At 30.5% G+C, this 24,968-nt stretch overlaps 3 protein-coding genes and 1 long non-coding RNA gene across 8 annotated transcripts in view; 3 read left to right on the top strand and 1 right to left on the bottom strand.

The window, feature by feature from the left end:
• Positions 1-23,925, top strand: part of LOC133790527 (ribosomal RNA small subunit methyltransferase NEP1-like) — an 82,064-nt gene extending 58,139 nt beyond the window's left edge. The window contains exons 2-9 of one of the 4 annotated variants that reach the window (XM_062228191.1): positions 19,759-19,841; positions 21,627-21,840; positions 22,586-22,678; positions 22,778-22,922; positions 23,019-23,129; positions 23,229-23,311; positions 23,398-23,455; positions 23,540-23,925. In XM_062228191.1, coding sequence (XP_062084175.1) covers positions 21,637-21,840; positions 22,586-22,678; positions 22,778-22,922; positions 23,019-23,129; positions 23,229-23,311; positions 23,398-23,455; positions 23,540-23,607 — 762 coding nt within the window. In that variant the 5' untranslated portion in view covers positions 19,759-19,841; positions 21,627-21,636 and the 3' untranslated portion in view covers positions 23,608-23,925. Of the gene's footprint in view, positions 1-19,739; positions 19,842-21,626; positions 21,841-22,585; positions 22,679-22,777; positions 22,923-23,018; positions 23,130-23,228; positions 23,312-23,397; positions 23,456-23,539 lie in introns of those variants that run through there. The other 3 variants (XM_062228190.1, XM_062228193.1, XM_062228192.1) reach the window with 3 other exon arrangements.
• Positions 3,492-9,263, top strand: LOC133789391 (uncharacterized). The gene is made up of 8 exons (XM_062227236.1): positions 3,492-3,726; positions 6,821-6,915; positions 7,015-7,108; positions 8,311-8,361; positions 8,452-8,562; positions 8,839-8,921; positions 9,009-9,066; positions 9,184-9,263. Exons 1-8 carry the CDS (start codon positions 3,525-3,527, stop codon positions 9,261-9,263), a joined length of 774 nt encoding a protein of 257 aa, XP_062083220.1. The 5' UTR covers positions 3,492-3,524.
• Positions 13,861-16,347, top strand: LOC133791296 (uncharacterized). The gene is made up of 8 exons (XM_062229223.1): positions 13,861-13,902; positions 13,966-14,175; positions 14,893-14,985; positions 15,086-15,230; positions 15,316-15,426; positions 15,704-15,786; positions 15,874-15,931; positions 16,052-16,347. The coding sequence occupies exons 1-8, from the start codon at positions 13,861-13,863 to the stop codon at positions 16,117-16,119; spliced, it is 810 nt and encodes a 269-aa protein (XP_062085207.1). The 3' UTR covers positions 16,120-16,347.
• Positions 17,139-19,374, bottom strand: LOC133790530 (uncharacterized). 2 transcript variants are annotated; one of them, XR_009874028.1, is made up of 2 exons: positions 19,192-19,374; positions 17,139-17,424 (listed from the first exon to the last, which is right to left on the bottom strand). It is a non-coding gene; the product is annotated as an uncharacterized LOC133790530 (long non-coding RNA). The 2 variants fall into 2 exon arrangements; XR_009874029.1 differs by lacking the exon at positions 17,139-17,424 and adding an exon at positions 18,655-18,735.
• Positions 23,926-24,968: the final 1,043 nt, after the last annotated feature.

The raw sequence follows: 24,968 nt of genomic DNA, 5'->3' as shown, positions 1-24,968 counted from the left end.
CACGCCTGACTTATCGTGTGGTGGAGAAACATGCGGAGGAATCGTAAATCTTTAGCAAAGAGGAAAGGATACCCAAAATGGAACCTCATTCACACTTTCATGGGGTTTTGGGTATCCTTTCCTCTTTGCTAAAGATTTACGATTCCTCCCCATGTTTCTCCACCACACGATCAGTCAGGCGTGGTTGTAGCAAACTCAGGCGGAACTCAGGCGTGGTTTGCTCGACGTTTAGCTCGTTTGGGTTGTAGCAAACTCAGGTGGAACTCAGGCGTGGTTTGCTCGACGTTTAGCTCGTTTGGCTTGTAGCAAACTCAGGCGGAAATCACCAATATCACCTCCCTAAACTAATGGTTCAAATCTGAAAGTAATCCCTAAAATCCCAATTGACTCGATCCCTGTTGAAATTTTATTTACTTTCTTTTCTATTTTCATAATACATTTGGTTTAAAATTAAACTTCCATGTCAGCGGGTTATAAGTCCCACGTGTCATCCCAAATATGTAAAAAAAAGGCCACATCATCCAAACGTTACAAAAAATGAACGGAAGTCCTAATTTACATGACTGTGAATAGATTGGAGGGATTTTTTAACGGGCTGAAAAATTCGGGGGGCACGATAATGCATAGGTAATAGTTCGGGGGTAAAAAACCTAAATAGCCTTAAAAAAATTAGAAAAATCTTATTTTTTTCAGTATATAATATCTTTCTATTTGGATATAAAAAATTACGTATATATTTTTACTTTATTATTTAAAATTCAAACTAAGTAGAGACTTTTATGGTCCGTAACCTATAAAACTGAATTATCATTTGTTTCTCTAAATTTTTTCTTCTCTGTATATATATGAACAATATGTTGCTTAAGTTTATTTTGGTAGAATGGAAGTGGGAAAGTGAATAAAGTGTTGAAAAAATATATCAATGTCTGATATATTTATTATGGCTACTATAAATTTTTATATACATTAATTTTTTTTCCGTTGTCCTCTAGTAGTATTATGTAAAATGAAAACTAACATTCCTTCAAAATATGAAAAGGAAAAGATATTTAATAATTATATTTGGTCAATTTAATTGAATTTATTATTATTAAATTAGCTAAATTGTTTCCATTATTGTCCTTCAAAAAAAATATGTTTGCATTATTGACTCTATAAATATCTAAAAAAATTATAATCTCATAACCTAATTAGAAAGAACTCTAATTAACATTTGTTTCTAAAATCCACGTTCTCTCTCGGCAGCACCTTGTGCAGGCCACAGCCTCTCTCAGGAGTCTCACAGCAACCGTGGATCTGTCTCTTTGTGAATAAATTGTCCAAATATGAACAAGCCCGGAGTCTGGAGACACAACACGAAAGCACGAATAGATAAGCCCAAAATCATGACATGGTAAAAAGACCAAATAAACTCATAAATAGAAAAGTTTTATTATACTTTAATATTTGTATACTTTTGTTGAAATTTATATATTTAAAAAATATATAACAATAATAATCAAACCCTAACCCTAACTCTCATTGTTCTCCTCCATCTCTATTGCTTTCCTCGTCACTTCTCTTTCACCCTCTCCTCTCTAAAGCTCTACAACTACCCACGCAGGCTCTGCCATATATCCCTCTCATCCCTCTTCAGTGGTATGTTCTCTGTATTTACTTTGTTAGTTTATTAGATTGGGTTCTTCCTTGCACTTTGATTTTGTGTTTCTGTAGAAATTTAAGATTTCAAGGCTTTCATCCTAACGTCTGAGTTATTTTGGGTCCTTTGTTCTTGGTTGGGTTGATGCAGAGTTTCTTTATTTTTAATTTCAAGAGACCATGTTTTTATTTTTGATTCATCATTATCTTTCATATATATCAAACATTACATTCATTTAATTAATATGAACGTTACATATATATTTCCAATTGATTCCGCAAAGGCAGTCTTCAATACCCCTATATATGTGATGATCAAGTGTACTTATTTTTTTTAATTACCACTACAACCCAACAATTAATATATTCTCACCATATTACTTTGCATTAATTAATATTGTAGTATGAAATATGTGATATTCTCTGTAATATAAAATATTATTACTGAATGGTTTGATTTTTACTATAAATTTTAGTATTTTATGTTCATGAATATGCTAAATGCCACATTTATTTAAATTTTTTGTCTGAATATATAAGGAAGACTTTTTAATGTTACTAACAATTATGGCAGTATAGTAATTTGGTATTATGGCAATATATATATTTTTTCACATTAATTTTGAATTTTCATATATAATGCTCAAATAAGACTTTTTCATAAATAAGTGACCGTCATCATGTAATTAGGTAGTCTTTCCAAAAATAAAAATAAAAAAATCAAAATTTATTTTAAGAAATATTAATTAACAACTATAAATATGAATCATTAGTTAATATTAAAGTAATCATTAATGGGTAATATATATATATTATACTGTTATCCAAAAAATTGGCATTGATGACGTGGCAAGTGAACCCTAGACACGTGGCTGACACCTGGAGGAACTCTGCTAGTGCATCGACCAGAAGACTTGTTAGAAGCAGTAAGCAGCCCAGTCTTACCTGCGACCAGTCTGGTTGATGGTTCCGCATGAAATTTCATATTACTGTAAAGATCTTTGTAGATCCCGAATTTAACTCACACAATCTCCTGAATATCCGGTTATTTAGGAGAGAATATCGGCAACTAAATCATGTAATCCTCCTTGAGCCTATAAATAGGAAAAGATAGCTCAAGGAAGGGACTTTTTTGGCTTTTCAATTACTGGATACTAGTGCAATTCTATCTGAAATATTGTATTGTTCTTCAGAGGTTAATGAAACTCATTGAACCCGAGTTTTTTGATCACTCCTTTGGCTCTTATATCAATAACAATCTAAGTGGACATAGGTCATTACCAGATCCTGGGGCCGAACCATTATAAAATATCGTGTTCTTATTATTTTCGTCATTACGTTCTTTTCAACTCAATCATTCATATCAAGCATATTCTGACTCCGTGTCAGTTGGCCAAAATCTGGGTCAACATATACCAATTTAGTTCATTATTTGTTGTACAGGTCAATTTTTGTTTTAGGTTTGCATCAATATTGATTCTTAGTTACGATTACGAATATTATAATTAATTTTAAATATTTAAAATCATCCTAGGAGCGACTAGAGTTTTTTTTAAGTTATTATGATGATTTGAGCAAAGTGAAATAGGTAAACAACTCTTTACTTGATTTGGCTTTTTATTTGTGAGCTTTTTTTATTTGTTTAGTTTGATGATATATTATTTTTCTTTTTAATGGTAGGTCTGTTAATTTATTTGTTAGTTTTTTATACGATTACAGTGACAATCTCATCAAATAAATATTTACTTATTTGATTTATTTATTTTATATTTGACTTGTTCACTAAGGAACTATCAACTGATTTTTTCATTTGTTATGTGAAACTGTTATTTATAGATTTATTCCTCTAATTTTATAATTTTCTTTTTAACAGAATTAGCATTACAATGGTACGACCTTATACTATTAAGGGTAATAAGATGAAGAAATCTGAGAGATATGACAAAGAAGAAGAAGAAGATGGTTCATTTGAGATTGAATATGGAATTCCAATTCCACCTCCACACTCTCAACAATTAAAGCCCAAACCACAAGCAGGTGTTATATTTGTCCTTGAGAGAGCTTCTTTGGAAGTTGGCAAAGTTGGAAAGGTCACTCTACTTTATATTTATTAATTAATCTTATCTATATATATATATATATATGACCAAATAATATGTTAGGCATGTTTAATTATTTATATACCTATTTATTTGCTAAATTATGACTAACCACTAAAATTCCTTAGCCCAACCAATTTTATCTCTACATAAAATAAGTTTGACTAAATGTTTCAATTTTTTTGTTTTAACTTATATGACATTTAGTTAAAAAAAAAATTATGTTGTGACCAAAAGGTCGTCACTAAATGATAGACTATATGTGGGTATATATAGGTTACCACTGATGGATCCAAAACGGGTATGTTTTAAAAATTTATACTCGCAAGCGCATGAATCGTATATGGAATATAGTGTTCGTATAAGCACGAGATCGAACCCAAATGAGTTGTCTAAAATCGAAAAGAAAACAATTTTAAACCAAAATTAATAAATTATAACCTAATTCTAAAGATTGATAAGAATTTTTGACAAAAAAATAAACTAAAAGATAATAATAAAGATATTAAAGACAATATATAATATAAATTAATAATAGAAATCAAGATAGTAAAATAATATTATTAAGGATTAGAATTCACAAAATATAAGTTTAATAATATTTATAAGTACATTGATTCCCAAGTTTTAGTGATAGTTAAAATAAATCAAGCTATCATTTTCCAAATAAATTTATAATTTTAAGCACAAATTACTAGGATTTTTCTTCACTTTTCAAGAAGTTATAATTTCAAAGTATTTAGTATAAATCAATCTAATGAAATAACAAATAAATCAATGAACATTATTTATAAGGCAAAACATAATATTTTTATTCTAAACATGGATGTGTACAATTTAATGACACATCTTACACAAAGAATATTATGTTTTTGCACTAATGAAGAACAAAGTGTAAATATGTGCTAACAATCCAAAATACATGATATTTAAGATGAAAGAAGATATTTGAAGAAGAAAATTCCATAAACTTTGTTGCACAAAATGGGAAATCAACAAACAAAATAAACACTATCTAGTTACAAATTGTTTCATCATCACCTTAATAATCTTAAAAAGATTAGAAGCACATAACTAGAATAGCAAATACAAACTAAAAATTACAAACATAAATAGGAAAATTTGGAGGAGAAACCTCCAAATTTTTCCTCTAAAAATACATAGAAAGTAACAAAAAAGAAGAAAAAGATGAAGAGAATAGAGAGGTTTTGAATGTGTAGAAATTATGGTATAGTAACCTCTCCTTCTAAAAATGGACACCCTAAATGGTCTTCAAAACTCCATATTTATAGCCAAAATGAGGTATTAAAATAATCAATTTAAATTAATTAAATTGATTAAATTAATTTAATTAATTATAATATGGCAAATAGGGGTAAATTATAGGGTATAATAATGATGTTTTGGGGTAAAATGTGTAGAAAGTGAGATAAAAATATGGTATTTTTGGACAAAGAGACAAATGGTACACTTAAGTTATTTATGGGCTCAAGAAAAATAAAGAAGAAAATGGTTGGGGATAACTTGAAAAATACCCAGTTTTAGGATTAGTTAACTAAAAATAGCTACTAATAATATTTAGTTGAATATTACCCACTTTTTTAAGCACATTTCTCATATTACCCTTAAAACACTACTAGAAGTCCAATGTAAAAATCTCAATCTTTGCCTCTGTCGTGTCATTTACTTCCCTCTTTAAATAATATTCCACCGTCAGTTCCACTAGACCACTGTATAATGGGTAGAGTCATTAATAATTTGGGTATTAATCAAAGAGTTTTAAAAGGTGGGTAAAAATTAAAGAGGTTAACTTAAATTGGGTACTAGGTGTAATTTTAAAAAATAATCAAATTGGTTGTGGGCTGTGGTAGGTGCTGGGAATTGCTTCAGCTGGAGCACGCTTGGGCCCGTACGGCTGGGAGGTTGCTGAGCGTTGGGTGCTGGCTGGAGGATGGCAGGCGTGGGCCTGGGCCTTGGAGCTGGAGTGTGCTGGCGTGAAGTGCTGGGGCTGGGGTGACTTGGGCAGTCATGTGGAGTGCTGAAGATGGTGACAGCTGGCGGCTTTAGTGCATCAAGAGGCAGTTGATGAGGAAGTTCAAGAGGGTATGCGTTGGCCTTGGGTGCATTGGTTGAGTAGATACACGGCTGGGACATCTTCATGGGCTGAAGGTTGGGCCTTGGTTATGACATTTCAAGAATGCCATTTTTTATTTCTTTCTTTACTTTAAAAATGCCACTTTTTCTTTATTTTTCTTTCTTTTCAAGAGCAAAAGTGTCATAAATTTTCCTACAAAATAAATATAAAATAAATCATAATAAAATATTTTCAACTATAAAATAAATCAATTTAATTCTTTGAAAATATTAATTATAACTTAATTTATATTTCACATTTAAGTTCAATAATACACTATATTTTTTTACCACTAAACACAACAATAATTCAAATAATTAAACTACAATATATTACAAAAAAATAACTATAAAAACACATAAAAATATATAAAATCAAAATAAGACTAATAAATTCAAAATTACTTAATAACGTAATAAATCAATTAAAAACTCAAGAATTAAGCAACAATTAGCACATAAAAAGTGGTAAAATAACTCTATAATGTAGAGTTATCAACCACTATAATATTGATTATTTTTAATAACAACTTATATGTATTTTTTAGTATTTTTGATACATAAATAAGTTGTAATTCTAATTTATTTTACATAGACCTCTTACACATTTTAAAATTTTTTAGAATAATTTAGAATGTCAAAATCAAGATTCAAACAATTTGTTGTGCACGTACTTGTTTCAATATTTATAGGTGCATGAATCCTGATTTTGACATCTGAAATTTTCATATATAAATATTATATATAATCATAAAAAAAAATAGAAAAAATAGAGTTAATCAATGTACCAAAAATACTATAAATACTGCCCAATAAATTTCCATATATAAATATTTACCTACAAAGCTACCTTCCCACTATATATTGTACTTGGTGTTCTTCTTTAATTTCATTGTGTGCATATATTTTTTTCTTATTTATTCTCTTTAATATATTTTTGTTTTCACAACAAACTTATCAGCTTTTAAACTTTGACAATCACTTAAACTTTTTAAGGAACAATAGCAAAAATGAAAGTGATTACCGACCCGATATTGTCCATCAGGTTTCTCTTCTTCTTTCATTTTTTTTAATTAACCAAAAGTGTGAATTTGACTTGATTATACTAATTAATTAATATTATTATAATTGTCAAAATATGCAGGCCCTTTTGGCCGTCTTAGATAGTCCACTTAACAAAGCTGGAAGGTTAAAAGGATTGTACGTAAGAACTGAGAAAGAGGTTTTAATTGAAGTGAAATGTGATGCCCCACATCACTATGGCTGCTTTCTGGAATGACGACTGGCCCTACAAACCAAGACAAGTCTTTCCAGCGTGCTTTGTCCTCACTCGCACACTTCCTGGGAAAACTTCCCAGGAGGTCACCCATCCCTAGATTACTCCAGGCCAAGCACGCTTAACCATGGAGTTCTCAAGTGATGGGCTACCGAAAAGAAGATGCACCTTCCTGATATAGGTAGTACCCATCAATCGATTTAAGCCCTCTTCAACTGTGTAGTCCCATACCTACACAGTCTTAGAATCATCACACTTGACCTTCCCCAGGCGGTGTGGGATTGCACAGCTTACCCGGTCTTTCCCCTTACGGATCACAGGATTTTGACTGTCACAATCACCCCTCCCCTTACGGGCCCGACGTCCTCGTCGGCCACACTTCCGGCTGGGTCAAGGCTCTGATACCATTATGTGACGCCCCACGTCACTATGGCTGCTTTCTGGAATGACGACTAGCCCTACAAACCAAGACAAGTCTTTCCAGCGTGCTTTGTCCTCACTCTCACAATTCCTGGGAAAACTTCCCAGGAGGTCACCCATCCCTAGATTACCCCAGGTCAAGCACGATTGACTTGGAGCAATCTAAGGATGGGTGACCTCCTGGGAAGATTTCCTAGGAAGCATGTGAGTGAGGACAAAGCACGCTGAAAAGACTCGTGTTGGTTTGTAGGGCCAGTCGTCATTCCATAAAGCAGCCATAGTGACGTGGGGTGTCACAAATGGTATCAGAGCCTTGACCCAGCCGGAAGTGTGGCCGACGGGGACGTCGGACCCGTAAGGGGGGGTGATTGTGACAGTCAGAATCCCGTGATCCGGAAGGGGAAAGACCGGGTAAGCAGTGCAATCCCACACCGCCTGGGGAAGGTCAAGTGTGATGATTCTAAGACTGTGTAGGTATGAGACTACACAGGATAAGAGGGCTTAAATGGATTGATGGGTACTACCTATATCAACAAGATGCATCTTCTTTTCGGTAGCCCATCACTTGAGAACTCCAAAGTTAAGCGTGCTTGACTTGGAGCAATCTAAGGATGGGTGACCTCCTGGGAAGATTTCCTAGGAAGCATGTGAGTGAGGACAAAGCACGCTGAAAAGACTCGTGTTGGTTTGTAGGGCCAGTCGTCATTCCAGAAAGCAGCCATAGTGACGTGGGGCGTCACAAATAACCTCGAACTCATTTGCCAAGAACATCGAAACGTTTTTATGGTCTCATGTGTAAGTACTCACTCAAGTTATCACAAAACATAGCTTTATTTTAGTATGTTTGTTTGTTTGTTCACTATTATTTTCATCTAAACTTTGCAGTGCAATTGTTACAAAGGCTAAGTATAAAGAATGAAAAAACTCATGCAAAACTTCTGCGTGTAATCAAAAATCCTGTAACTCAGTATTTACCTATCAATTCTCATAAAATCGGTGAGCTTTTAACTATTGCTTTTCTTTAATGAATGTTGATATTTGACACCTTATGGTGCCTAACAAAACACGAGGTGATACCTCATAATTGGTTAGCGATACCCCATAATATTTATTAAATTCAAATATGTGGGACCTGATATTGAATTGCACCAATAGCGATACGTCAACTCTTTGTAGTGTTGGACACCACTGGTGCCCTTAGCAATTCTGTATCATATATTTACATTTTACAACATTTATATTAACTAATTAATATATATGTTTGAATGAAAGGATTCTCTTTTAGCTCGGAAAAGTTGATAAAAATGAAAGATTATGTCCATAACTTTGAAGGTGATAGAGACATCGTTTTTGTGGTACGTACAAAAATGTATTATAACTTTTCTAGTGTAAATTTTCTAATAAATGTTATGTGACTCATATTATGCATGCATTTGGATCAGGTTGGTGCAATGGCTCATGGAAAGATTGAGCCGGACTATGTCGATGATTTTATAGCTGGTAAACGTATTTCTTCTTTTTGAGCACATTTTCTTATTTATATATATATTTTTTTTATCTTTGAACATTGGTCTTTTTAACTTGTTATTTATTGTAATTTTTTTTGTTTGTTTGTAGTTTCTAATTATCTGTTGAGCGCTGCACGTTGCACCACAATGATTTGTCAGTTGCTAGAGGAAAAGTGGAACATAATTTGAAGTGAAATTCGTCTCTACTATTAGGATTAGCTATTAAAAAACTAAACTATATATGATTGAGAGAATTTCATTTCTATTCCCTTGTTTTTATTTTTGATTGGGAAATATCTTGGAATAAATTTATTGATATGCCAACATTATGGCTGATCCCAAAAATAGGCCATTTAGTATAAAAATGGATCACTTCCACTCCAAGAATCATAATGGTGAATATGATTTGGAAATTAACTTTACTGTTGGGATTTTGATGATGCGAATTTAGCTTTTGCTTGATCTGAGTTTCTGGTTTGTAGAGTTGTTACACTTTTTTTGTCATATGTTATTGTTTAAATATTGACCTGTCACCACTGAAAAAAAAAAAGCATTTTCGTGTCACTATACTTAGCATCGGCCAATGGCATTATTCAAGTCCTTGCTTTGGAGAATAAGAAGAAAATTCTAACATATATCTTAATTTTACCATTATCAATCTGTGAGTTTGGTAAGAAACAGTCAGCATATTTTGTAGTAGAGTATTATCCAAGAGCTAATACTATATTTCCAAAATGATTCGTGAACAGTTTTCAGCTTGATTTTTTTTTTATGATCGTGTATATTGTAGTTGTTTAGAGTATTTTGCAAATTTTCAGAAAATTCTGAATAATTTACAGTACCGAAAACTAGGTTCAAACATGTTGTATTCCACGATCATAAAAAAAAATTAGTCGTGTATGCAACAACATGTTTGAATATAGTTTTCGGTATTGTAAACTATTCAGAATTTTCTAAAAATTGCGCAGATGCTATAAATAGCTTCAATATACACGATTATAAAAAAAAATTACATCAAAAACTGTTCAAAAGTCAAGAACACTAAAAGTCCCACCGATAGGACTTAAAGTGAAGCCCCTATAAGAAAATTGTCAAATAATTTGGTTGACATAACATAAGAAGATTTTAGGTGGGAACTACTAAATAAAAATAAGGATTTATATTATTTTAACTCAGTGTTTTGTTTCATTATCTATTTAGTTTATGAGTTTTATTTATCTGCATACAATAATAAAGGTTATTTGATGGACCCAAAACGGGTATGTTTAAAATTATACTCGCAAGCGCACGAATCGTATTTATAGAATAGTTTTCGTGTAAGCACGAGGTCGAACCCAAAGGAATTGTCTAAAATCAAAAAAAGAAAACTATTTTAAATCAAAAGTAATAAATTCTAACCTAGTTCCAAAGATTGATGAGTTTTAATATTATGAACATAAAATAAAAGATTGAAAAATAAAGCTATTTAAGAGAATGAAAATAAACCAATAATGATTTGACAATAAGTGTTAAAAGAAAAGATTATTAAGATACTAGAATCCATAAAATGTAAGTTTAATAATATTTATTAGTATATTGATTCCCAAGTTTTAGTGATAGTTAAAATAATTTAAACTATCATTTTCCAAAAAGATTTATAATTTTAAGTACAAATTTCTTATAAAAAGATAGGATTTTTCTTCACCTTTCAAAATTATAATTTCAAAGCATTTAGTGTAAATCAATCTAATGAAATAACAAATAAATCAATGAACATTATTTATAAGGCAAAGCATAATATTTTTGTTCTAAGCATGGATGTGTACAATTTAATGACACATCTTACACAAAGAATATTATGTTTATGCACTAAGAAGAACAAAGTGTAAATATGTTCTAACAATCTAAAATACAAGATATTTAAGATGAAAGAAATATATGTAGAAGAAAAATCCATAAACTTTGTTGTATTACAAGGGAAATCAACATACAACATAAATATTACCTAGTTACAAGTTGCTTCATCATGATCTTAATAATCTTATGAAAAAGATTAGAAGCACATAACTAGAGTAGAAATTACAAAATAAAAGACATACATACTTGCAAAATGCTCTTGAAAAACCCAAATGGAAGAGAGAATGGTAGAGAAAAAATGAGAGAAAAAAGATGGTAACCAACATTCCACACCCCAAAATGGTCTTCAAAACCCTTATTTATAGTCAAAATGAGATTATTAAAATAATCAATTTAAATTAAGTAAATTGATTAAATTAATAATAATGTGGTAAATAGGGGTAAATTGTAGGAGTGATGATGATGTTAGGGTAAAAAGTGTTTTGAAAACGGGTAAAAAGTGGCATTTTGAACCTAGGGGACAATTGGTACACTTAGACATTTTTAGGCTAAAAAGTGACAAAATGCAGCATTTAGGCTGCTGGTGGCTGCTTGGTGCCAGGCGGTTTCGGCTGGGCTCACTGGGCCTGGTAGAGGCTGTGGGATAGCTGCTGGAGTGAGGAGGTTGGGCCAACGTGGGCCTGGGAGCTGGCCGAATGGGTGGATGGGCCGGTTGGGCTTGCTGAAACTTGCTAAATGGTGAAGAATTGCTGCTGCTGGGTCACGTGAAAGCTGAAACTTGCTGAAGGGAAGTGGCTGGCGCAAGGAGGAGAGGCTGAGAGGGACAGCTGGCGTGAGCTGAGCCGTGGGAGGCTGGGCAGATGATGCTGGGCGTACGGCTGGCGTGGAGAGAAGATTGAAGGCTGAAGAAGGCCAACGGGCCTGGGCCGTGGGGCTGAATGGAGTATATGGCCTTGTGCCAATTTCTTTGCCTTCTTTTCACAAATGCCACTTCCATCATTGATTTCCTTTGAATAAAAATGCAAAAAATGCAAATTAATTTCTATAAAATAGTATAAATTAACTTCAAATAAATATTTTCAACATACAAATACATCTCATTAATTTAAAGAAAATATTAATTTAAACTTAATTTGTTTTGACACTTAAGTTGAATAAATATGCATTTATTTTTACCACTAAACACACAACAATAATTCAAATAATTAAATTACAACATATTACAATATAATAACTATAAAAACATATAAAAATCTAGAAAACTACAAAAAGACTAATAAATTAAAAATTACATAAAAACTTAATAAGTTAATTAAAAACTCAAGAACTAAACAATAATTAACATATAAAATATGGTAAAATAACTCTATTTTGTAGAGTTATCATTATTATATATTGACATCCAAATATTTTATTTTATAAAAGCACCTAGTTTTGTATTTTAAAAAATAATACAACATAATGGTGTTGTTTGGTAATATTTTAAAAAATAGTTTTTTATTTAATTAATAAAAATTTTGATAGTTAAACATAAAATAATATTTGGTAACTCTATTTTTATTTATTATTTTTTAAAATTTTAATTAAAATTCATTAAATTTTGAAAATAGAATTTTTTTACTTTTAAAAATTTTTTGAACAGTTTTTTATTTTTTTTCTTCAAATCAACACCTCATTTTGTATTGTTAAATAAAAAATAAAAATAAAATTTATCAAACACATTTCTTATTTTTTGTTTTTAAAAACAAAAAAAAATTTATCAAACATATTTTTATTTTTTTAAAATAAAGAAACAAAAACAAAAATAATATTTCCATTTTTGTGTTTAAAAAATTTAAAAACAAAAATTTTACTAAACACAACCAAATACTTTATAAAATTAAGAATTATTTTTTTTCCATTTTTAAATATTTTTAAGTAATATACGTATATGGATTAAAGCTTATTGCAATTATTATATATTATCTTGATATTTAAATATCAAAACGTACCAAAATGTCAAGCTTCCCGAACTGGGTTTTGATGAAATCTGCCAAAGAAGCAATGCTATCAGGGTCAACGACATCAAGCCTGTGAAAAACGACATGGTCTTCTTCACGAGTGAAATTTGATTCTTTGATCAATTTCTCAACAGCTTCAAGACCCCTCTTTTCATCTCAGGCAGTTAAAACAACCTTGATGCCATTTGAAGCTAATTGTCTGCATATTTCAATCCCAATCCCCTTGTTTCCACCCGTAACAACATTCCTTAAAAATATGAAAAGGAAAAGATATTTTATAATTATATTCGGTGAATGCAATTTGCTTTATTATTATTATTATTATTATTATTAAATTAGCTAAATTGTTTCCATTATTGTATTATTGACTCTATAAACATCTAAAAAAAATTATAATCTCATAACCTAAAAAGAACTCTAATTGACATTTGTTTTCGAAAATCCACCACGTTCTTCCTCAGTGGCACCTTGCGCAGGCCACAATTTCTCTCGGGAGTCTCACAGCAACCGTGGATCGGCCTCTCTCTGGTAATACATTGTCCAAATAATTTTTCTTTCCAATAAATTAGTATTGAAAAAATCTACAACATAAAATAAAGCAACTTTTCGGATTATTCTTGGTATATCATGATAGTGATAGCTAGCCAATATTGATTATTCTTAGTTACGATTACGAATATTAATTAATTTTAAATATTTAAAATCATCCTAGGAGAGCGACTATAGGGTTTTTTTAAATTATTATGATGATTTGAGCAAAGTGAAATAGGTAAACAATTCCTTTGATTGATTTGGCTTTTTATTTGTGAGATTTTTGTTTTGTTTAGTTTGATGATATATAATTTTTCTTTTTTATGGTGGGTCTGTTAATTTGTTAGTTTTTTATGCAATTACAGTAGTGAGAATCTCCTCAAATAAATATTTACTTATTTGATTTATTTATTTTATATATGACTTGTTCTCTAAGAAACTATCAACTTGTTTTTTCATTGGTATGTGTAACTGTTATTTATAGATATATTCCTCTAATTTTATTATTTTCTTTTTATTAACAGATTACAATAGTACGACCTTATGGTATTAAGGGTAATAAGATGAAGAACTCTGAGAGATATGACAAAGAAGAAGAAGAAGATGGTTCATTTGAGATTGAATATGGAATTCCAAATCCACCTCAACAATCTCAACAATCAAAGCCCAAACCACAAGCTGGTGTTATATTTGTCATTGAGAGAGCTTCTTTGGAAGTTGGCAAAGTTGGAAAGGTATATATATGTATATATATATGACCAAAAATTATGTTAGGCATGTTTAATTATTTATATACTTATTTATTTGCTAAATTACTAGCTAACCACTAAAATTCGTTAGCCCAACAAATTTGATCTCTACATAAAATAAGTTTTTGACTAAATGCTATTTCTTAATCACGACCAAATTTTTGTTGTAACTTGTGACATTTATTTTTAAAAAAATGTTGTGATTAAATGGTGGTCACTAAATGATAGACTATATATGGGTATATATAAGGTACCACTATAGTATTGATTATTTTTAATCACTACCTACATGTATTTTTTAGTATTTTCGATACATAAATAAATTAACTATAATTTTTTTACATAAAGGAACCTCTTACAATTCTTTAAGAAATTCAAAATAATTTAGGATATAAAAATTAAGATTCAAACAATTTGTTATGCGCGTATGAATCCTAATGTCGACATCTGAAATTTCTTGAAAAATTGTGAGAATTTACTTGTAACTACATTATAAACAATCATAATAGAGTTAATCCATATATCAAAAATACTATAAATACTATCAAAGTAATTTTCGCATATATATATATATTTACCTACAAAGCTACTTTCCCATTATATATTGTACAAGGTATTCTTCTTTAATTTCATTGTGTGCATATACCTTTTTCTTATTTATTCTCTTGAATATATTTTTGTTTTTCTATCTTTTTACAACAGACTTATCAGCTTTTAAACTCTGACAATCATTCAAACTTTTTAAGGAACAATGGCAAAAACGAAAGTGATTACCGACCCGATATTGTCCATCAGGTTTCTCTTCTTCTTTCATTTTTTTTTAATTAACTAAAAGTGTGAATTTGACTTGATTATACTAATTAATTAAGATTATTATAATTGTCAAAATGTGCAGGCCCTTTTGGCCATCTTAGATAGTCCACTTAACAAAGTTGGAAGGTTAAAAGGATTGTACGTAAGAACTGAGAAAAGGGTTTTAATTGAAGTGAAACCTCGAACTCATTTGCCAAGAACATCGAAACGTTTTTATGGTCTCATGTGTAAGTACTCACTCAAGTTATCACAAAACATAGCTTATTTTAGTATGTTTGTTTGTTCACTATTATTTTCATCTAAACTTTGCAGCGCAACTGTTACAAAGGCTAAGTATAAAGAATGAAAAAACTCATGCAAAACTTCTGCGTGTAATCAAAAATCCTGTACCTCAGTATTTACCAATCAATTCTCATAAAATCGGTGAGTTTTTAACTCTTACTTTTCTTTAATCAATGTTGCTATTTGACACCTTATAGTACCCAATAACACACGAGGCGATACCTCATAATTGATTAGCGATACCCCATAATATTTATTAAATTCAAATATGTGAGACTTGATATCGAATTGCACCAATAGCGATACGTCAACTCTTTGTAGTGTTAGACACTACTGGTACCCTTAGCAATTCTGTATCATATATTTACATTTTATAACATTTATATTAACTAACTTAATACATATGCTTGAATGAAAGGATTCTCTTTTAGCTCGGAAAAGTTGATAAAAATGAAAGATTATGTCCATAACTTTGAAAGTGATAGAGACATCGTTTTTGTGGTACGTACAAAAATGTATTATAACTTTTCTAGTGTGAATTTTCTAATAAATATTATGTGACTCATATTATGCATGCATTTGGATCAGGTTGGTGCAATGGCTCATGGAAAGATTGAGCCGGACTATGCCGATGATTTTATAGCTGGTAAAAGTCTTTCTTCTATTTGAGCACATTTTCTTATTTGTATTGTTTTTTTTTTTTAATCTTTGAACATTGCTCTTTTTAACTTGTTATTTGTTGTAATTTTTGTTTGTTTGTTTGTAGTTTCTAATTATCCGTTGAGCGCTGCACGTTGTACCACAATGATTTGCCAGTCGCTAGAAGAAAAGTAGAACATAATTTGAAGAGAAATTCGTCTCTACTGTTAGGATTAGCTATTAAAAAACTAAACTATATATGATTGTGAGAGAATTTCATTTCTAGTCCCTCGTTTTTGTTTTTGATTTCCAAGTTCAGATTTATGGAATTTAAATAAAACATTTTTTTTAACAACAATTTAAATAAAACATTATCTACTTTTGTGAAACCCAATTTTTTTCCAATCAATAGAATGCAAGCAATTAAAACAAGAATCCTTGGCAAGAAAAGTATAACTACTACATATAATACAAACGCTAGACTTTTTTGAAATCAAAATAATAGCTTTAACTACTTTTGTCAACGCAATTTGGAATAATTCATTTCTACAAAACAACCTTACAAAAGAATTGGCCAATTTGCACAAAACAATAATAAAAAAAATGTCGGTCATTTGTATCTTTAAGTAATTTACTAAACGGCATAGTATAAACAAAAGTGTTTAGTCTAAATAAACTAAAATGAATATTTGTGTTTACTATGTTTGCATAAAAATAAACTTAAATGTATATTGTTGAAAACAAGTTGCAAATTATGACAACGGTGTTTGTCCCATACCAAGATCAACTAATTAGTTGACTTCAATTTGAGGAAGAATCATATCATAAATTTTTTTTTAAAAAACAACTAAGTTTACTTATAGCTCAGCGAGACACAATAAATCAAAATATTAAACTTTTTTTATAACATCTTAAATCAAAAAATGAACAAAAACTTTTATGGAACAATATATGGACCATAAAAATTGATAGAAACAACAAAAAAATAATGCAGTATTTAACAGTACACAGCAAATGCGACAACAAACCTACAAAAACAGCTTGTTTTCATTTCGTATTAGAAAAATGTCACTCAAAATCTTCCATCTAACTAAAAGCATTGCTGTATCCTTAAATATAAAATGTGGATTTGAACCACTTTTCTGTGCACAATAATTTATGTTAAGAAATTAGCAACTTAGTTTTCTTGTAAATAGATTAGTGAAAGCAAAATATATGAGGAATAAAAAGACATACAATTCACATGGTTCACCAAATTATGACTACATTCACGACGAGCTGCTGCATATCTTTCACTATAAATAGAAATATTACAAAATTGTTTACAAAAACTCATAGGTCACAATCCTGACCTCAATTATACCCAAGAATTTTTCTCTCACCAATGACAGATTAAGATTATACAGTAAAAAGGAAAGTACCTTAATGAAATCATCCAACATCAGATGAGATTGCCTTGTGTAACCTACCTGTCTCTTGCAAAACTGGGATCAAGACTTTCTGCAAGTTTGAACAACATAGTTTAAGTGAACTAAACCTTATCCTCGTATGTTTGTTTCTAAGTTTTTCACGATTAATTTTTGCAAGGGTGTGTGTGTGTTGGGTTGGGGTTCGAACCCCAAGTGTAACAACTAAAAAAAAGTGTAAGGGCTAGTAAATGTTTAGTGACAGAGCTAGTAAATGGTTAGCATAAGTTACATCGACTTCTCTTAGTGCTCAGCATAAGAACATAGCCATAAAAGATGCAAAATATACAAGGAAATACAGAAAGCCTCAAATTTTAATAAACTACAGAAATGGCTAAAAGTTGGTAAGTTTTGTCTAAGGTCTATCTACTCATTTAAACCACTTCAGAATTCAAAACCAGATACGAATGCCACCTATTAAAAAGACAGTAAGGCCTCTCTTTGCAAGGCTAGCTGAGGTTGTTACAGAGAAGAGACCATGATAACGCTGATGTCGTTCAAGAAAATGACAATTTTTTATTTATTTATAAATATACGGTTATGCTCATGCATTTTAGTCAAGGCACAAAGGTCACTGGGGTACTTGAAATTCAATACTCAATATTAAATTTAAAATAAACCTATATATATATTCAAAGTTTAAGCTCATTTTGACTAAACAGAGTAATCACAAAACATAGCTTGGTATCATTTGCTCTAACCCCAACAATATGTTTCTGGAAATAATCATAGCAGCTCTACAACCTACTACGTACCAATTTGTTCAAAAAATTTAAGAAAACTGATGTCAACAGTCCAGTCAATTATGAGACATAATGAGAATTCATTATTAAAATTTAAAAATATTAAAAGTAAAAGGACTACATCAAATAGACAAATAAACAAAATTCAATAACAGCAATAACAAGAAAGCTACATAAGCAATTTGTGAACTTTATGTGACTTCAAAATATTGAACAAGTCTTACTGTCTTTCTTGACTAAATAAAGATAAAAAAAAAAGTGAACAGAACAACAATGATAGACGTCTCAGTTTAAGACAGAACACTAATCATCCAAAGCCAAATATGCAGCAGATCCTAGATCCTAACTTACATGAATACCCAATTATATAATGGTATTGAAAAAAACAATTGTTAAATTGGAAAAAAATGGTCATGAAGCAGCAAGGAAACAGCGACTTTGGTAAGAAATTAACTGTCAAAAAGACTAAAGGAAATATGTTCAATAACTACACAATACAAATTGAAGAGTCACCCTGAAACTTATATAAGGAGGTAGTAATATTCTATATACTTCTCATATGCACTTCTCTTCAAATAGATGAGCATAGCCTTCTTCCAAAGCTATCCATTAACAAGAAGGCACACACAATTATGGAAACAATTAGATCTTAACATTATGATAAAAAATCATAAAGCATAAGCTATTGCAGCAGCTAGCTTGTGCTATGCCTTTACAAAACCACCACTGCGTCATTATATGGCCATAGATAGATAGACCATCAGGAAACTTTACTCAAGATCTTGTTTGCAAAATGAAGAATCATAATATATATGTATATATAACTTCATTCTTCATATATTATGTTCTATAGCATTTATATAACTTCATATATCTATAGCATGAAGACAAGAATCTTGAATAAAATCTAAAAAAAAAACATTTTATTCAATCGATATCAAATCATCAATCAATCGATGATTTTCCCTAATTTGCCCCATGATCAATCGATAAATCAACATCAAAATCACACAAAAACTATAAGGACAATAAGTTATGAACAAGTCGGAGCAACTCACCTGAGCACCACGCAGCACGTCGATGAAGCAGAGTCGCTGGAGCCAGTCACCTGAGCACATTCACAGTGCAAGCCGCCATTGCAGACATTTGAGCTCGTCTGAGAAAATGGAATAAATCTAAGGGACCAGAGAGAGAAGGCATTTAATTTAATAGCCAATTAGTGACTATAATAAGCTATCGCTATTTGGTATTTAACTACCAAGTGGTGGGCCGAAGCCCAAACTACAATCCCTATTTTTCCCTAAACTTAAAATATCCATTCCCATCATATTCTCTCGTTTCACTCACACGCCGATGACTCTCTCTCTCTCTCTCTCTCTCTCTCTCTCTATCTATCTCTCTCTCTCTCTCTCGCCCGAACTAGCTCCGACGTCCCTCCTCCCGCAGACAGCTCCATAAACGGCGACTAGGTACATTCAATCCATTTTTGCAATGTATATTTTGAACTGTAAAATTATGATCTATATGTGCTGAGGCTATACGCAGTGAAGGCCTTGAGAGATTGTGTCTTCTCAACTTTCTTCCCTGACCTCATTGATTGGCTCAGTTGTCATTGATCTCTGCAGTAGATTCAAATTGTGGTGGTCTGAACGTCCAAATAGCGGAAGTGTCCATTTCGAAGAGCTTGATTTGTGAGGTATCATTTCAGGTAAGTTTAATTTAAAGTGAAAATGAATTTAATAATGTTTGGTTGTTTGATTTGGTCTGAGAATCGTACAGGCTTTTTGGCTATTGTGTTTATGACTGTGATTGGGTTTGTAAAGTGGTTTGGGAGATTTTTTTGTTAAGGGGTTTGATTTGTATGGAATTGGGTTTACTATATTTTGAAATAGCATGGATAAAATTCTTCGTTCGATTCCCATGTAGTGCTTGGGAGTTAATAATTTATTTGTGTATGCTGATGGTGTTTTTTAGTTTTGATTAATATTTTAAGTTTTAAGATATGCATGTACAGTATTCGATGAAATGTCTGTATGAGTTTTGTAACTGTTGTGTTGTTGAATTTAAATAATTCATTTATTGATTTATTGAGTGGGGTAGTATGGTATTATTTGTGTTTATGTTTTGTGAAATTCAAATGATCGTATAAGAAATATTAGAGGCTAACATCAATGTTTGTGAATGATAAAACTAGTTTATCTTTTACTACTTGCTTATTAAGCTAGTTTATCTTTTTCTACTTGATTATTAAGCTTTTGATCATTTGAAATATATATAGTTTATTTCATTGGGGTTTGTTCTTATGTGTGGTTTTATTTCCCTTAATTTTAGTTACTAAAATTAAATGAAATGTGCTTTGCGCTGATGCTTATACTAGTAGTAGTGTGATGGTTGAGATATGATGATCAAGATCTCTTCAAGTGTAGAGATACAAACAAGTTACATCAGTTTGTTTGATGCACTTGTTTCTTTTTTCTAGCTACCATCTCCATTGTTGTCTAATTTGTTTGGCTTTTACATTAATTAATAAGTTCTTCTTTTGAGAGAGCTTTTAGCATGAGACGTTTCGAGTGTAACCTATAGCTGTAGTATTTCAGATCTTGGTGTGGTGATCTTGGTTTAATTGGGATTTGTTCTAAGCCCATTTGGAGTTGTATTTCTTTTGATATAGGCATGTATTTTTCTTAATACATAAACAGATTTGTATTGATTGTTCATCTTTATCTTGTTTCAATCTAACTTTGCTGTTCTCTCACTTTATTTTTGTGTTTTGGGCGAATTCAGATTTAATTTTGTTGTAATGTATTTTGGATTTGGTTTATTTTGACATGTTCTTGTTGTGTTTGGTGCTTGTTCTTAATGGTGCGGGGTATTCAAAGTTTTTTTTTAATTTCTTTCATGATTTTTAGCGACAGTCATTAATTGTCGGCGTAGAGAGCAATATGGACAGTTATAAACTATTGGCAAAGCCTAACTCTATGCCGGCATAGGCAAAGGCTCAATAGGGACAGTTAGAAATTGTCAGAAAAGCCCAATTTTGTAGTAGTAAATATTTATATGGAGAAAAAATCTAAAGCATAAAATAAAGCAACTTTTGGGATTCTTGGTATATCATGATAGTGCTGGCCAATTTTGATTTTTAGTTACGATTATGAATATTAATTTTAAATATTTAAAATCATCCTAGGAGCGACTAGAGTTTTTTTAAGTTATTATGATGATTTGAGCAAAGTGAAATAGGTAAATAATTCTTTGCTTGATTTGGCTTTTTATTTGTGAGATTTTTTTTGTTTAGTTTGATGATATATAATCTGTTAATTTGTTAGTTTTTTATGTGATTACAGTGACCATCTCATCAAATAAATATTTACTTATTTGATTTATTTATTTTATATTTGACTTGTTCACTAAGAAACTATCAACTAGTTTACATTCTTATGTGGAACTGTTATTTATAGATTTATTTTTCTAATTTTATAATTTTTTTTAACAGAAGAATTACAATGGTACGACCTTATGCTATTAAAGGTTATAAGATGAAGAAATCTGAGAGATATGACAAGGAAGAAGAAGCCGATGGTTCATTTGAGATTGAATATGGAATTCCAATTCCACCTCCACAATCTCAACAATCAAAGCCCAAACCACAAACAGGTGTTATATTTGTCCTTGAGAGAGCTTCTTTGGAAGTTGGCAAAGTTGGAAAGGTCTCTCTACTTTTATTTAATTCATCTTATCTATATATATGACCAAATAATATGTTAGGCATGTTTATTTATATACCTATTTATTTGCCAAATTATGACTAACCACTAAAATTCCTTACCCCAACAAATTTTATCTCTACATAAAATAAGTTTTGACTAAATGTTATTTCTTAATCACAACCAATTTTATGTTGTAACTTATGACATTTAGTTAAAAAAAATTATGTTGTGATTAAAAGGTGGTCACTAAATGATAGATTACATGTGGGTATATATAGGGTACCACTATAGTATTATTTATTTTTAATCACTAACTATATGTTTTTTTAGTATTTTCGACATATAAATAAGTTGTAACTCTGATTTTTTTTATATGACGAGACCTCTTATAAATTTTTAGGAAATTCAGAATAATTTAGGATGTCAAATTCAATATTCAAATAATTTATTGTGCGTGTACTTGTTTTAATATTTATACATACATAGAATCCTGATTTCGGCATTTGAAATTTCCTGAAAATTTTTGAGAACTACTAACTACTACAGTATACATAGTCATATAAAAATAGAGTTAATTCATGTACCAACAATACTATAAATACTACCCAATAAATTTTCATATAAATATTTAGCTACAAACCTTCCCACTATATATTGTACTTGGTGTTCTTCTTTAATTTCAGTGTGTGCATATACCTTTTTCTTGTATATATTCTCTTTAATATATATATTTTTTCTCTATCAGACTTATCAGCTTTTAAACTCTGACAATCACTTAAACTTTTTAAGAAACAATGGAAAAAATGAAAGTGATTACCGACCCGATATTGTCCATCAGGTTTCTCTTCTTCTTTCATTTTTTTTAATTAATCAAAATTGTGAATTTGACTTGATTATACTAATTAATTAACATTATTATAATTGTCAAAATGTGGAGGCCCTTTTGGCCATCTTAGATAGTCCACTTAACAAAGCTGGAAGGTTAAAAGGATTATATGTGAGAACTGAGAAAGGGGTTTTAATTGAAGTGAAACCTCGAACTCATTTGCCAAGAACATCCAAACGTTTTTATGGGCTCATGTGTAAGTACTCACTCAATATTTATCACAAAACATAGATTATTTTAGTTTGTTTGTTTGTTTGTTCGTTCACTATTATTTTCCATCTAAACTTTGCAGCGCAACTGTTACAAAGGCTAAGTATAAAGAATGAAAAAACTCATGCAAAACTTCTGCGTGTAATCAAAAATCCTGTGACTCAGTATTTACCTATTAATTCTCATAAAATCGGTGAGCTTTCAACTCTTGCTTTTCTTTAATAGGTGTTATCATATATATTTACAGTCTATAACATTTATTAACTAATTAATATATATGTTTGAATGAAAGGGTTCTCTTTTAGTTCGGAAAAGTTGATAAAAATGAAAGATTATGTCCATAACTTTGAAAATGATAGAGACATCGTTTTTGTGGTACGTACAAAATGTATTATAACTTTTCTAGTGTAAATTTTCTAATAAATGTTATGTGACTCATATTATGCATGCATTTGGATCAGGTTGGTGCAATGGCTCATGGAAAGATTGAGCCGGACTATGTCGATGATTTTATAGCTGGTAAATATTGTTGTTTTTTTTTCATCTTTGAACATTGCTCTTTTTAACTTGTTATTTGTTGTAATTATTTTTGTTTATTTGTAGTTTCTAATTATCCGCTGAGCGCTGCACGTTGTACAACAACGATTTGCCATTCGCTAGAGGAAAAGTGAACATAATTTGAAGTGAAATTCGTCTCTACTGTTAGGATTAGCTATTAAAAAAACTAAATTATTTATGATTGTGAGAGAATTTCATTTCTATTCCCTCCTTTTTATTTTTGATTGGGAAATTTCTTGGAATAAATTTATTGATATGCCAACATTATGGCTAATCCCAAAAATAGGCTATTTAGTAAAAATTGGATCACTTTCATTCCAAGAATCATAATGGTAATGCTGTCACCTGCAGATGAGTATGATTTGGAAATTAACTTTACTGTTGGAATTTTGATGATGCGAATTTAGCTTACAGTTACACTTTTTTTGTCATATGTGATTGTTTAAATATTTCGTGTCACTATACTTAGCATCGGCCAATGGCATTATTCAAGTCCTTGCTTTGGAGAATAAGAAGAAAATTCTAACATATATCTTGATTTTACCATTATCAATCTGAGTTTGTGATGAGTTTGGTAAGAAACATGAGCTAATACTATATTTCCAAAATCTAAAGCTACAAAAGATAACATTTATAACCGCGAGAAAACAAGTTTATTCACGTATAATAAACATTAAGATAAACTCCATATGATTTTTTAGTCACATCTTATTCAAGATCCTTCCTCATCTTTTATTTCTAAACCTTTAGCTTCCGAGTAGAGCTTGGTTGACCAACATTTGGGTTTATATTATTGAAAGTTCCTGCTTTATATTGTGGCAAAGTAGCCATGGGATCCTTCTCTAAATGTATAGGCTCTGGCAGTACTGAAACTTCCATGGGAGCTGGAGTCTTCTTCATCATCATCTTCTCAACATTTGGGTCTGTACTTTAATTATGTTGTCATTTATCTTCGAAATTATATATTCTTCTCATATTGTTATTAATTTCAAGAACTAGTCTTTTTTCTCTTAATATTCATTAGGGTTTAGAAGAGACTACAGAGCTTTTTCTTTGCAAAGTAAAAAAAAAAAGGTGAACGTAATTTGTAGTTTTTTTACGGTGCTTTTTCTTTATTAGATTCGAATAATGAGATTAGGAAATTAATTTATTTTCTAATTAGGTAAATATCATAAATTAAATCGATTGATAATAATGTTTAGGTAGTTACCAATTTTATTTATTTAGTTTATAACTGGATTGTTGACTAAGAAACTATTAAAAGAGGCCAAACAAAAACATATAGATTTTGCTTCAACAGAGAAAACTATAGATTTTGCATTGTTATATGTAATGTATTAAGTTTTTATATAAAAAAATTAACAGAGAAGAATTACAATGGTACAAACTTATGCTATCAAGGATATGATAAGAATAAGAAGATGATAGAATTCCACCTCAACAATCTCAACAATCAATGCTTAAACCACAACCT

The sequence above is a fragment of the Humulus lupulus genome, chromosome 7, assembly GCF_963169125.1.
Source record: "Humulus lupulus chromosome 7, drHumLupu1.1, whole genome shotgun sequence".
NCBI lineage: Eukaryota > Viridiplantae > Streptophyta > Magnoliopsida > Rosales > Cannabaceae > Humulus > Humulus lupulus.
This window is presented reverse-complemented; position numbering and strand designations above follow the sequence as displayed.

Bases quoted from the DNA above. Each gene is read 5' to 3' on its own strand.
- LOC133789391 (XM_062227236.1), top strand. From the start codon at position 3,525: ATGGTACGACCTTATACTATTAAGGGTAATAAGATGAAGAAATCTGAG. The intron at 7,109-8,310 runs AATGTGATGCCC...GGCGTCACAAAT, and splicing joins AGAGGTTTTAATTGAAGTGA to AACCTCGAACTCATTTGCCA. The intron at 8,563-8,838 runs GTGAGCTTTTAA...TTTGAATGAAAG, and splicing joins TATCAATTCTCATAAAATCG to GATTCTCTTTTAGCTCGGAA.
- LOC133791296 (XM_062229223.1), top strand. From the start codon at position 13,861: ATGACTTGTTCTCTAAGAAACTATCAACTTGTTTTTTCATTG. The intron at 15,231-15,315 runs GTAAGTACTCAC...TAAACTTTGCAG, and splicing joins ACGTTTTTATGGTCTCATGT to CGCAACTGTTACAAAGGCTA. The intron at 15,787-15,873 runs GTACGTACAAAA...CATTTGGATCAG, and splicing joins ATAGAGACATCGTTTTTGTG to GTTGGTGCAATGGCTCATGG.